The sequence below is a fragment of the Macrotis lagotis genome, chromosome 4, assembly GCF_037893015.1.
Source record: "Macrotis lagotis isolate mMagLag1 chromosome 4, bilby.v1.9.chrom.fasta, whole genome shotgun sequence".
NCBI lineage: Eukaryota > Metazoa > Chordata > Mammalia > Peramelemorphia > Peramelidae > Macrotis > Macrotis lagotis.
In genome coordinates this window covers 51,789,236-51,803,327 of record NC_133661.1, presented here as the reverse complement: position 1 = coordinate 51,803,327, position 14,092 = coordinate 51,789,236, and the positions used below count along the sequence as shown (strand labels likewise).

Here is a 14,092-nt window from a genome sequence, read left to right as displayed (position 1 = left end):
TAGGATTATACACCAGAAAGAAAATGAATGTAAGACAACCAGTGTTGTCTAGTGGCGAGCAGAAGACATATTAGGCCCAGCAGACTTCAAAGAAACCCTCACCACCTGTTAAGAGAGCCCATTCTTACAATAATTACAACAGAACATCTAAGGACCAGTCATCTAGTCTAGTTGTATCAAACTCAAAGAGAAGCAGGTAATTTAGACAATCACAAATTAAGATTGTGTCATGTTGTAAGGCAGCTAGATGGCAAAGTGGATAGAACACAGAGTCTAGGATCAGGAAGATTCATCTTTGTGAGTTCAAATCTTCCCTCAAGACACTTACAAGCTAGGAGACCCTGAGCCAGTCACTTACCCTGTTTGCCTCAGTTTCCTCACTTATAAAATGAGCTGGAGAAGGAAATAGCAAACCCCTCCAGTAACTTTACCAGGAAAACTCCAATTGGAGTAACAGAATATCTGAAATGACTGAACAACAACAAATGTTGCACTGTATATTTGAGTAAACATTTTCCAATTGCATTTTAATCTGATTCTGGCCACAATTGGAAGATTTGCCGATGAGATCTCAAATTTGATACCTCCAATCTAGCCTAACATCACTCCTTTGACAGGCAAAAAAACCCCCAGAATTACCAAGAAGTGAAGTGATTGGCTCAAGCTCCTATGAATCCTGAGTGGGAGAGCTTTGACAAGACTTCAGACTCTGGACTCTATAGGATTTTACACAGGTCTTGCAGGGTGTGGCCTGGAAATCTAAAGGAGGCGGCTATTTCAACTAGGAGAGGACAATTAGAGGTCAAGGCCTAAAATTTATGATGAGAAACACACCTGTGCTTCAGCAAGCAGGATCTGATGATCTCCTAAAAAAGATTGGGGTTTCTTTCCTTTTTTTTGTAAATAAATCCATTTTTAATAAAACTTTGAGCTTTTAATACAGGTACAGTCAGACAGGCTAGAGATATTATAGGAAGGAATTAACTGAGAGGAGTGGGTGCTCCTGGGAACACGAAGTACTTGTTTCAGTCTCTAAATTATTATTTCTTCAATATACTGAAATTTATTTCTAAAGGCAGAGAGAAAGGAAGCCCCTTTCTGATTATGGGGCTGGACAATATGCTTTGCTGGCCCCTGTGGGGACCTACGGATCAAAACCAGGGAACAGATGAAAAGCAGAAACAGATTGAGATGGAGGGCTCAGGGTTGTGGCTCGGAGATTTCCAGGCAGCCCAAATCCCCAGTCTTATAGCTTTGCATGCTGGGAATAGACTCAGCCTGGTCTTCTCACTCTAAATAAACAGACGGGATGATGAGTGTCTGCTGGGACGATGGATGCTCTCTTGAAAGGCTCAAGGTGGGGGTAATCGTCTAGAATGTGAGTTTCTAAAGGACAGTCAACAAGAATTTATTAAGAAATTACAATGCATCAGGCACTGTGCTAAATATTGGGGATACAAAGAAAGACAAAAGCAGTCCTTGTCCTCAGCTCAATCTATTAGGAAGGGAAAATGCAAATAACTAAGTGCATACAAGAAGGTAATTTCAGTGAGAAGGAACTAGCATGGGATTAGGAAAGACCTGCAGAGAGTGGGATATGAAGGGAATCTTCAAGTAAGCCAGGGAATTTAGGAATAGAGGGTGAGGAAAGAGAGAGCATTCCAGGCATGAGGATCAGCTAATGCAAATACATGGAGGTGGGAAATGGATGGTTGTTTGGGAAGAATCGCAAGTGTGCTAGTTTACTCCTACTTGACAGAGTACTTGAAGGGAAGGAAAAGACTGAAACTGGAGGAAAGGATTTTAAATGTTAAATAGAGGATTTTGTGTTTGATCCTAGATGGCTCTTCAGTCTCAATATCCCTAGTTCCTTTGATACATCCTTAAAGAGAATGACTAGTCTATTGAATAATGGTGAGTCATACCTGAGCTTCAGGGAAATGATTTTGATAGCTGAGTGGAGAGTGAACTGGAATGGAAACCCATTAGAAGCTTATTAGTAATAGTCCAGGGGAGAAGAGTTGGGGTCCTGAACTCATTGGCTGTGTGAGTGGAGAAAAGGGGGACATCTACAACAGAGACTGTGGCGGTAGAAAACAAGATCTGATATGGTGGGGGGCGGATGGGTGCAACTGAAGATGCCACTATGATTGAAAATTTGGAGGATTGGGAGGATGATAGCTTTCTTGACAGTCATAGGAAAGTTGGGAAGGAGAGAGAGCTTTCAGGAAAAGATAATGAATTCTGTTTTGGTCATGTTGAGTTTGAGATGCCTATAAAACATCAAATGAGAGGCAGACATTGGATTTGGAGTCAGAAAGAACTGAGTCAGAACTGAGTCAGAAACTTACTGGTTGGTTGTATGACCCTGGGCAAGTCACTTAATCTTTCCTGGTCCCAGTTTCTTCATTGATCAAATGGATCTAACAGCACCTAACAGGGCTGTGCGAATCAAATGAGGTAATACATATAGAATTTTTTGGAAACCTTAATGAGCTATATAAATTTTAGTGATTATAATGATAATTGTTGATGTCCAAAAAGCAGCTAAAATGCAAAATGGAGCTTGGGAGAGATACCAGGGATGGGTATATAGATGTGGGAATCATCTGCATAAAGATGAAATAATTAAAGCTATTGAAGTTGATGAGATGTCTGTGTGTGTGTGTGTGTGTGTGTATAAAAGGAAGAGAGGTGGGGGGGAGGGAGGAAGGAAGAGAGTGCACTTTGGGGAACTCCTGTGTTTGATGGGCATGACCTGGATAAAGCTCCAGCAGAGGAGTTTGAGAAAGACTGGTTAGACAGATAGGAGGAGAACCAACACATACACACACACACACACACACACACACACACACACACACACACACACACAGTAGTGCCATGGGTATTCGGGAAGCATGAGTGAGAGAGTCGAAAGCTGCAAGATGTCCAGAAGGAAAAGGAGTGAAAAAAAGTCATTGAAATTAGCAAATGAGAGATCAATCATTGTTAACTTTAGAAAGAACATTTCAATTGGATAATGAGAGGGCAGGAAGCCAGATTTTATGGAGCAAGTGAGATAAGAGGAGCAAAGGCACCTGTGGTAAATGGCATTCTCAAGAAATCTGATCAAAAAGAGGAGAGATATAAGATGATAGAATAGATGGTTAGATCAAAAGAGGAACTTTTAAGGCTGAGGAGACATGAACATACTTGTAGGCAGCAGTGGAGATGCCAAGAAATGGGAAGAGTAAAGATTAAAAGAGAGCAGGGATAAAAGAGAAGACAGTTTGTTAGGGACGATGGTAGTGGATGAGATCAGGCTACCCTAATTCAGTGGTAGTCTTTTTCTTTGGTTGTACCTATAGAAGGAGTAATAAATGGCACTGAGGGTTAATGGTGATGTATTTGGGGACCCTCTGATCTACCTTTCTAGGCATTTTCCTTTTCTTTCCTCTATTCTTTCTTTTTCCTTTCCTTTCCTTGTCTCTCCTTCCTTCCTTCCTTCCTTCCTTCCTTCCTTCCTTCCTTCCTTCCTTCCTTCCTTCCTTCCTTCCTTCCTTATTCCATTTTTCTAGCCTGACCCAGTTTTCCCCTCCCTGGGAAGCCTGGAAGCCCTCTACTCCCAGTGGCTCACCATACTGGTGAGTGCATATACCCATTAGCTTTAGTCCTACCACAGTCCAGAACTCCCAACCTCAATTTACCCTTAATGCAAGTACTACCACATGCGCATGGGCCACCACACCCAGCTTCCATCCATATCACATATAACAAGTGTTCTATGCTCTATGGATTGTCAGTGGTTGCCCATGCCCCAAATTCTGTGCCTTACCTCAACATTTCCCAAGGTTATATATTGCTCATTCCTCAAATGTGCTCACCTATCATTGTCACCTCCACTACCTTCCTTTTGGGTTCAATTCAGGTGCATTTTCTGCATGAAACCTTCCCTGAGCCTCCTACTGGTCAGAGTACTCTTCTTCAAAAGCCCGTGGTCCTGTCTATGCATGTGGTATCCTTCTCCCCACAGATTATAAGCTCCTGGAGGACAGATGCTGTTTAGTTTTTGTCTTTCTATTTATTTCTATTTCCATATATTGATTTATTTATATCATTTCTATTTACATAGCATCAATACTTAAGCACTTGTTGAACTTAGAATGCTTAAGATTTTTCTCTATCAAATATGGGCATCCTTAAGAAACAAGCAGGATTGGGGGGTGTTGAAGAGGAAGCAGAAAAATTCTTTCCTCTGGGACCTATTTCCTCTTCTCCCACACTTCATCTCTTCTCATCTTCTAGGCACATAACTATGAGAACAGTCTTCCTATCTCCTCTCTTCCCTTCCCTGCTTCTATTATGGGATTAAGGACTTGAAAGGTGAACCTACAGTCCTGTGACGGGGTGGGAGGAGTCCTTTAAAAGGGAGGAGGGAAAGGGATGGGGCAAAAGAGCTCCACGGGGGCTTCTGAGAGCTGCCACAGCAGATTCAGAGGCAGAAAATCCTATTTCGCAGTCCTTCATTCCAGTCAATTCTAGTCAAAGGACTGATAGAATCAGCTGGCAGGAATTTGCTGCCTTTTAGCTGCTCTTTATTCCTTCTATCGCCCCTTTGCTGACGGGCAGGCTGACATACTGCAGCTTGAGTGAGGAAATTAAAATTTGATGCAATAATCCCAAATAAGAAGGATTTTATTAGGTAATATATACACTTTAGATTAGGCATTCTCACCTGATACATAGATAGAGAAACACAGACATGCTGGGAGCCACAGATAAAAGAGAGCAAGAGAGACAGTGGAGAAAGGTCTATGAAGGCTTCTTGGTCACTGGGCCTGCAATGGAAATGCAGAGTGGCCTGCTGCCTCATGGAGAGGACAAAGGGTGGGGAATTGACTTTTTTAGTGCTTCTCTGGTTTGGGGATGGGACTGTGTCTAAGTCAGGGCTCTGAACTTTAAAAGGGTAATGGAAGAATGAAGGAGGGCAATGGAAATGTTTAAATAAAATGATGATATATGCGAAGAGCTATATGTTCATTGAAGAAGATGAGGATGATGATGGTGATCTTGATAGTGATCATGATGATGATGAGCAAAATAATTCTTTTTTTTTTTTAGGTTTTTTTTGAAAGGCAAATGGGGTTAAGTGGCTTGCCCAAGGCCACACAGCTAGGTAATTATTAAATGTCTGAGTCTGGATTTGAACTCAGGTACTCCTGACTCCAGGGCCGGTGCTCTATCCACTGCGCCACCTAGCTGCCCACAAAATTATTCTTTAAAGAAATTGTCAAAGAAATTAGGAGACTATTAGAAGGCAATTAGGAGAAAGTGGACTATTTTTTACATTGTTTATATGGTCAGAGACTATTTTTGGCATTCTTTATTTCGCCAGTGCTGAACATAGAGCTTGGTACGTAATAGGCACTTATTAAATGCTAGTTGGTTGATTTGATTGACTTAAGTGGAAAAATCTGGGGATAGGCTGGAGATGTGGAATTAAAATGCCTTTTTGTAAATGGAACCAGAGAGAGGAAACAAGGGTGCACTGTAATGGAATTAAATGAGATCCTAAGGGACCCTAAAAGTGTACTTCCAGCTGCCCTGGGGAACCAGGAATGACTGCCCTTAGATTTAGCATTGCAACCACCAGACTTAGCAAAAGAAATTCCTTGACTTGTTCATCATTTAACCAAAGAACTCTGTGTGAGTCATGACCAAGGATCAGAACAGAGGCCTAGATGTCAAATATAGAGGACTAGGGCTGATCCCTCAGAAATGGAAGTTCAGTCAAGATATAATACAATAAATATTTATGAAGTACCTGTTATATGATGAGGATTGCACTAGACACTGGGCATAAAAATTTAGAAAATAAAGAAAATAAAAATTTAGAAAATAGAAACCTTGCCCTCAAGGAGTTTACATCTAATGGGAGAAGATATCACATAAAAGAAAGTTAAAAAGTGAGGGTCACTAGGGGCAGGATTTTAGAATCACAGTCAAGGAATGTACCTGATAATAAATGGTGAATTCTCTTTAAAGGATCCTTTGTTAAAAGTAAAAAAGAGATCCCATCAATTGGTTGGTGATGGGGGTTCAAAACTCTCCCTCAACCCCATTCCAATTATGAATATTGCAGAAAGAATCCTAGCTTGAATTTATTGAATCAGTTAATCTCTCTCTCTCTCTCTCTCTCTCTCTCTCTCTCTCTCTCTCTCTTTCTCTCTCTCTCCCCTTTTTTTCCTAGGGGGCAGACTGACCGCTTTGGAATTTGTCCAATTGTTAGCAAGTATTTTCCTTGACATTGAGCTTATGTTTATCTCTTGGTGACTTCCACACCTTGATACTGAGCTGTGAGGTAAGTGGAGCAGTGGATAGAGTTCTGGATCTGGAGTCAGGAAAGACCTGAGTTCAAATTTAGCCTCAGATACTTACTAGCTGTGTGACTGGGCAGATCACTTCATCTCTGTCTACCTCAGTTTCCACAGCTACAAAAGGGGAAAAATAATAGCTCCCCCACATCCCAGAATTGCTGTGAGGACCAAATGAGATAATAATTTTAAAGTTTTTAACACAATACCTGCCGCAGAGTAGATGCTTAAGAATTGTTTACTTCCTTCCTTTTTCCCTCCTTCCTTCCTTCCCTCCCTCCCTCTTTTCCTTCCTTCCTTCCTTCCTTCCTTCCTTCCTTCCTTCCTTCCTTCCTTCCTTCCTTCCTCCCTTCCTCCCTTCCTTCCTTTCTTCACTTGGAGTCAAAGAGAATGAATATAATCCCTCCTCCGTACAAGAACCCTTCAGAGACTTGAAAACCATGATCATGGTCCATTTCTCATGTGACAGGATCAAAGAGCTTCACCTTCCTGGCACATTCACCTCTTCTGGATATTCTGCATTTGATCATTTTCCTTCTCAAACTGGGACAGCCAGAACTGAACCTAATGGTCTAAGTCCTGCTCCTGATTCATACTGGTTGTGCGACCTTGGACAAGTCACTCAGGCTCTCAGAGACCCAGAAAATTCTTTGATAATATAAGTTCCTAGATCAGTGGATTGAGTTTCCACCCTGGAATTTCTCTACCAATGAAATCATGGAACTGACAACACTTACCTCTCCCCATTAATCACCACCCCTGATGCTTAATATGTGCCCAATATCCCAAAATGCATCAAGAAAGATACAAAAGGAGAACAAAATTATAGACCATCCAATCCAGGTAGGGAGTGAAACTCACCTACTGAAAGAATAATGAACAAAACAAAGCAGAAATTAATTTTCAATTGTGTGGTACAGGCTAATGGATACTAAAGGAAGTCAGTGGAGGAGATGGTTAGAGGGGGATCATGGTCAAGGAGATTTCATGGAGAAAGTGACAATTAAGTTGTGCCTTTAAGACTTACCAAATCTCAGTGGGCAGGAATTCTGGGTGTGAGAAGGCTAGAAGGATTGAATAGAAGGGTTGGAATGATATAATTGAGGAAGAAGAGGAGGGGAGAATATGGGAGGAGGGTGAGAAGTTGATGTTGGTGCTTTTGTTTGTTCTTTGTTCTCAAATATGACCTTGACATCAGGGAGGCGATGCTGTGACATACAAGTGAATTGGAATTGAGTGAGGAGGAACTTGGCAGTCACCAGCTCCTCTAGAGCCATTGAGTTCAGTGACTAGATTTGGATCAGAGCAACTGTGCTTGGCCCTGAATGCAGTCAGAGACCATGATCTTTTTATGCGGTCTTCCCCAAATCTTAGTTTGACTGAGGCAGTGTCCATTCAGTGATTAAAGCTATGTAAGAAATGAGGCAAAGAATGACCTTTTTTAACTAGTCAAAAAATCAGTCTGGGAGGGGAAGACCTCAGGGTTTCTGATCAAAACAGATACCTTAATATTTACATTCACTCTGAACAGTCATGGCCCAAGCAAAGGCCAGGTGGGACTTGATCTAGGACTTACTGTTGGTCAATCAATGAGAGCCAGAGTGATTTGGGTTTAAGTCATAGTCCTTAAGAAAGAAATCTTGCAAGTAAAGTCCAAGATATCTTGTCGGATTTCAACATTCAAATTTTACATTCCTTTGGGCAGAGTACCAGCAGATGAGTTTTAGAAAGCAGTAGGAAATAAGGTTGGAAATGTAAAATAAAACCCCAGTGGTATGTCACAGCATCACCTCCCTGTTGTCATGGTCATATTTGAGAACAAAGAACAAACTGCAGCAACAAAATCAACTTCTCTCTCTCCACCCATATTCTCTCCTACCTCTTCTCAATTATACCATTCTAAGCCACTTGGAATGCCTCCTTCTGTTCTTCCCATTCTCAGAATGGGGGACATTCAAATGGGCAGGACATTAAGTGCTCCATCTCGAGGTCAGAATATTTTCTGCCCTGTCAACACCTCCTGACCCCATAAAAAGCATCTTCAAAACACATATCTTAAAGCAACTGGCTTGGTTGATTCCTCCATTCTAAACCCAGTACCATTCAGATTAAGTGGGGCAGACAAGAACAAAGTTTCAGTTTCCAGAAGGGAGAATAGATCGGTTTTTCTTAAAACAAGAAGACAATGTGGTCTAATTGGGAAAAGAATTGGATTTGGAATCAAAAAAAGTTAAGTTTGAGACCCTGATTCCAAAATCTACCCTCTGGGTGACTTTCAGTCAATCACTCAACTAGGTTGTGTCTCAATTTTTCCCATCTGTAAAATGAGGATAACTGATATTTGTACTGTTTGATTCTGTATTATTCAAAGGATGAAATTATTAGTACAATATCATTTATGAGCTAGAACAGAGTGGATTGACTGCTTTCCCCGAGGTTACAAGGAGCTGGAATTAAGACCTTGGACAAGTACTCTGGGTGGACAATGAGTTGAACTTAGAAGAGTTGACTGGCTTTGATTACTTATGGAAAACTACCCAACTTTTTTTAAGGGTTTTGCAAGGAAAATGGGGTTAAGTGACTTGCCCAAGGCCACACAGCTAGGTAATTATTGTCTGAGGTCAGATTTGAAGTCAGGTACTCCTGACTGCAGGGCCAGTGCTCTATCCACTGCACCACCTAGCCACCCCATCTACCCAACTTTCAATGAGCATAAGTTTCTGCAGCAAAATCTCTTATTAAAATCTGCATTGTCTTGGCAAAACCATATAGCTACGTATCATTTACATATCATAAAACGTATGAAACTGGCTACATTCCTGACCATCCCCATCTTCTCTTTAGCCCCATGTTTATCAATGGGATACCAACATCTAAGCAACACTATGATCTATAAAGAATCAAAACAGCAGATGACCCAAAGAGCAATAAGACGTGGGGACATAGGTCATCTGTAGCTCATCAATGGTCACTTGTGCTCAAGAGAGGGCATAAAAATTCCATTGAGGACATGGAAAAGGGGCAGCAGTCCTATCAAGTACTGAGAGCGAGAGATAAAAGCCTAGATAGCTCAAATGTTACCTGGATATCAAAAACTATTAAAAGAAGAAAAGAAAATCTTTCAAAGGGTTGGATGGATCCTCTAGGATAGAGTTATATAAAGATATGGACAAGAATGTCATTGGATGAGAAGGCTTAGAGAGGATAGTGCAAAGAATCCATGCTGGGGGAAGCTAGGTGGCACAGTGGTGACAACACCAGTTCTGGAGTCAGGAGACCTGAGTTCAAATCCAACTTCAGCCACTTTATACTTATTAGTTATATGACTTTGGGCAAGTTACTTAACCCCATTGCCTCACAGAAATAAAAATAAAACTATCAACAGAAAAGAACAATCTGTGCTGGTGAGATCACAGATCTATCTTAGTGATAGTAATATTAATAATAAAGGCTAGCATTGATATAGTGCTCATTGATTTAGCAATGATATAACACATTGATATAATAATATGCTTCATAAATATTATCTTTCCTGATCTTCACTCAACATTTTGAGGTAGGTATTATTACTATCACATTCTATAGATAAAGAAATTAAGGTGGAAAGGACTTACCTAAGATCCTATACCAAAATAAGCATCTAAGACAGGATCTAAACTAACCAGATCTTTGTGACTTTCAAGATTAGCTTTCTAACTTCCTATCTACATAGGAATGGTTATGTGTATTTTCACTAGATGAACCATTAATGTTAATTTATTCACTTCATTTTTTCTATAGTTCTTCATGAGTTCCTTCCTATCATCCTCACCATTTCCAGCCTTCCCTTAGGTTCACCTTCTGTTAGACAAACCAAGGCTATGATCCAAGGTTCTCCTTCCTTTTCTTTTTTCTTTTTTAGTTTTTTTTTTTTTGCAAGGCAATGGGGTTAAGTGGCTTGCCCAAGGCCACGCAGCTAGGTAATTATTAAGTGTCTGAGGCCGGATTTGAACTCAGGTACTCCTGACTCCAGAGCTAGTGATGTTCTATCCACTGTGCCACCTAGCCGCCCCTCTCCTTCCTTTTCAAAAGGCATGAAGATTCCACTGTGACTTTTGGAAATCAAAAGGAAATATCCCTGTTTTAGGTAAATTTTTATCATCTTTTTGACTAGCTTGAGTTTGTAGGGGAGATTGAACAAGGCAGTAACTAAAGGATTATAAGGTTTGAATCTCATAGGCATCAAAATAATTAACTTTACAGGAGAGAGCTGAGGCTCAGGGGGCTGAGATGATATTCCTAACATAACACAATAATTAGAATCTGAGTTGGAACTTGATCCCAGGGCAAATCCCTTGACTTCTTGGGGGTCTTAGGATCCACAGTTGTTAAAAAAAAAAGAGGAGGTTGCAAATGTACAAAAATATGAATAGCAACTCTTTGTGAAAGCAAAAAATGTTCTTCAGTTGGGAAATGTTTGAACAAGTTATGGTAAATGAATGTGAAACAATAAACAATAAAGGGCATAGTTCCAGGCAAACCTGGGAAGACTTGTATGAACTGATGCAGAAGGAGATGAAATGAACCAAGGAAACGATTACTACAATAACAACAACAACATTGTAAAGGCAAAACTGCTTGGAAAGACTTGGAAAAATTCTAATCAGCAACCATAATCCCAGAGGGTTCCTGATGAAATAGGCTACCTGATGGGGTAGCTAGATAATGAAGTGGAAAGAACATGGGCCCTGGGGTCAGGAGGACTTGAATTCAGACATTTAATAATTACCTAGTTGTGTGACCTTGAGTAAGTCGCTTATAAACCCCTTCCCAAATTGGCTATCTGATAAGTGAGGTAATGGACTCAGTGCAGCCTGAAATTGTTTTGTTTTTGTAGGAATTTTTTTGATTTTACTTGTTTGTGACAGGAGTTTTGTTTCTCTTGATTTCTTAATGGAAAAAAGAGAGGAAAAGATGGATCATTGTTTGGAAATAAAATTTTATTTAAAAAAGGAATTGAACTCTGTGACTTCTAAGGTCCTTTCCAACTCTAAATATATGATTCTAAGCTCAACTGACTTTTTTTTTTTTGCAAGGCAAACGGGGTTAAGTGGCTTGCCCAAGGCCACACAGCTAGGTAATTATTAAGTGTCTGAGATAGGATTTGAACCCAGGTACTCCTGACTCCAGGGCCGGTGCTTTATCCACTGCACCATGTAGCCACCCCACTCAACTGACTTCTAATCCAATATTCTTTCCTCTATGCCTCATTTTCTCCTAATACCTCACCCCAAGAGTGCACCCCTCATTGGAGAAAGTATAACAGTGCCTCTGGTTGGGAAGCCTAGTTTCCTGGCTTTTCTTCCTCAAGGCCAGCTTGTTATTGCAGGTGTCATTGGAAGTTAGTAAAGGGAGTGTGAGCAAGGTACTTACTGGAGGAGAATGTTCATAGATGTTTGTGCTATAGGGCAGGTTAACGAAAATGGGATCCATATCCTGTACATCCGTGATGATGATGGCCAAGTTGGCTAGAGTGGATAGAGGTTTGGTTTTGTCTTGATCCTTAAAAATAAAAAGAATGAAAAATTAAACAAAATCAGATATTCTTTTTTTTTTTGCAAGGTAATGGGGTTAAGTGGCTTGCCCAAGGCCACACAGCTAGGTAATTATTAAGTATCTGAGGATGGATTTGAACTCAGGGACTCCTGACTCCAGGGAGTATCCACTAGCTGCCCCCAAATCAGATATTCTTAAATCCATAGAGTATGCACTTTTACACACAGAGTAACATCCATGCACACATAGCAGAACATCAAACAGAACCTCCCCCCCCTCCCAGAATATTTCTAACCCATCTTAGGCATTTTACTAATTCCTTAAGAGGTCTCCTCTGAAAACTGATCTTTCTGTTCACAAGGAATTGAGATCTAAGAACATGTTCAAAAAATTAATTTGGCTCAATTCAACAAACATTTATTAAACCACCACTAAATGAAAACAATCTGTGCTCTCAAAGAGCTTATATTATTCAGGAAAATAACATGAACACAGAGATATAAATACAGAATATATTAAAACAAATTTGAAGGCAGGGGAATCATTTCCCTTTTTAAAAACTTGGGTCACTCAGACAACTCTGAAGGTCTTAGGATGAAGAATTCCACCCCCAGAGAAAATTTTCAATATACAAATTGAAGTATATACTTTAAAAAAAAAACTTTTATTTTTCTTGAGATTTCTTTTTTGGGGGGAGAGGGTCTATATTTTCTTTTACAACATGACAATTTTGGAAATGCTTTGCATGACTACACATGGGGAGGGGTGGAGAGGGAGGAAGGGAGAGAATTTGGAGCTCAAAGTTTTTAAAATCTAATAATAAAAATTGTTTTTATACTTGTAATTGGGGGGGAATTAAATATCAAATAAAAGAAAGCTAAAAAAAGAAAAGGAAAGCTGATAACAGTATTCTAATGGGACAGGTAACAAGTAATTATAATATGTGTATTTTACATAGGTAAAACATATACTGCATCATTATAATGTCAATGAATAAGATAGGTGTAATCATTTAAAAAAAAGATCTAAATTCTTCTATCTTGCCCAGGTTGGAAGTAGAAGTTTTACTTGGATTTTACACCCTAACTGGGACTACTTTACCTCCGTGAAGCAACATGGCGGTCTCCCACTCTTGAGGGTTCACTATAATTAGTGCTGAACTTAATATAAACACCTGATTGTCAAAGACCACTGAGCTTAAAACCCCAGATCCCCAAAGATCCACTAATTTTGACCTCCTGGTAGCTGGGATTATTGGTCTGCTCCATGATCTCCAGTGAACAGGAATAGTATTACTAAATGGGCAGATGAGGAAAGGTCTTATGTTGGGACTGACAATGAAGGCAAAAGGGAACTATCAATTTTAAGAGGAAAAGGTGATGAGTAGAAACATTCCAGAATGAAGAGCAAAACCAGAAGAGTGGGAGATGGTGTACCATGTACAAGGACATGGAAATGTTTTCATTTGACCAGAAAGTTGAGTACATCAAAGGGAATAATGGAAAATAAATCTAAGAGGATCATTTGTGAAAGGACTTAAATATCAAACAGAGGAGTTTACATTTTATCTTGGAGGCAATAGGGAGCCACTGAAAGTTGTGGAGAAACAGAAAGGATATGGCCAGACTTGTGCTTTAGGAATATCAACTTAGCAACTGTATGAATAATGAACTGAAGAAGAGTAAGTCTGGAAGCAGAGAGACCAATTAGGAAGCTTTTGCTATGATGTGATGATGAAGAGAGGGAAGAGGGTAGATGTGATCTAGGCTATGGACACTTGGCAGTTGATTTCACATGATGAGGGAAGAGGAGTGAAGAGCTGAAGCTTTCTTCAAGGTTGATTAAGACCCTAAGTAACTAGAAGGATAGTGGAGCCCTTGGCAAAAATAAGGAAGTGAGGAAGAGAGGTGAGAGCCAATCAATCAATCAATTAACTGATAGACAGCTCTCAAACTCCTACTGTCTGCCAGACACTATGCTAGGATAAAGACACAAAAAGAGTAAAAGAGTCCCTGTCCTCAAGGAGCTTACCATCTAACAATTTGGGATATGAGATTCTGATTCTTGTGAAAGGAAATCCATGATTGGTTGAGGCTGCCCATGTTGTAGTTTGGGTACATTAAACCTACATCTTCTGTTGGGAAACAAAGGACCTTGTGCCCACAGGTCTAGCTGGGTGACTTTGGACATGTCATATCTCT

At 40.2% G+C, this 14,092-nt stretch overlaps 1 protein-coding gene across 1 annotated transcript in view; it reads right to left on the bottom strand.

Annotated features, from left to right (window-relative positions):
* Nucleotides 1–14,092, bottom strand: part of LOC141522654 (cadherin-23-like) — a 420,576-nt gene that overhangs the window by 136,668 nt on the left and 269,816 nt on the right. Inside the window, exon 8 of the mRNA XM_074236182.1 lies at nucleotides 11,769–11,897. Coding sequence (XP_074092283.1) covers nucleotides 11,769–11,897 — 129 coding nt within the window. The remainder of the gene's footprint in view (nucleotides 1–11,768; nucleotides 11,898–14,092) is intronic.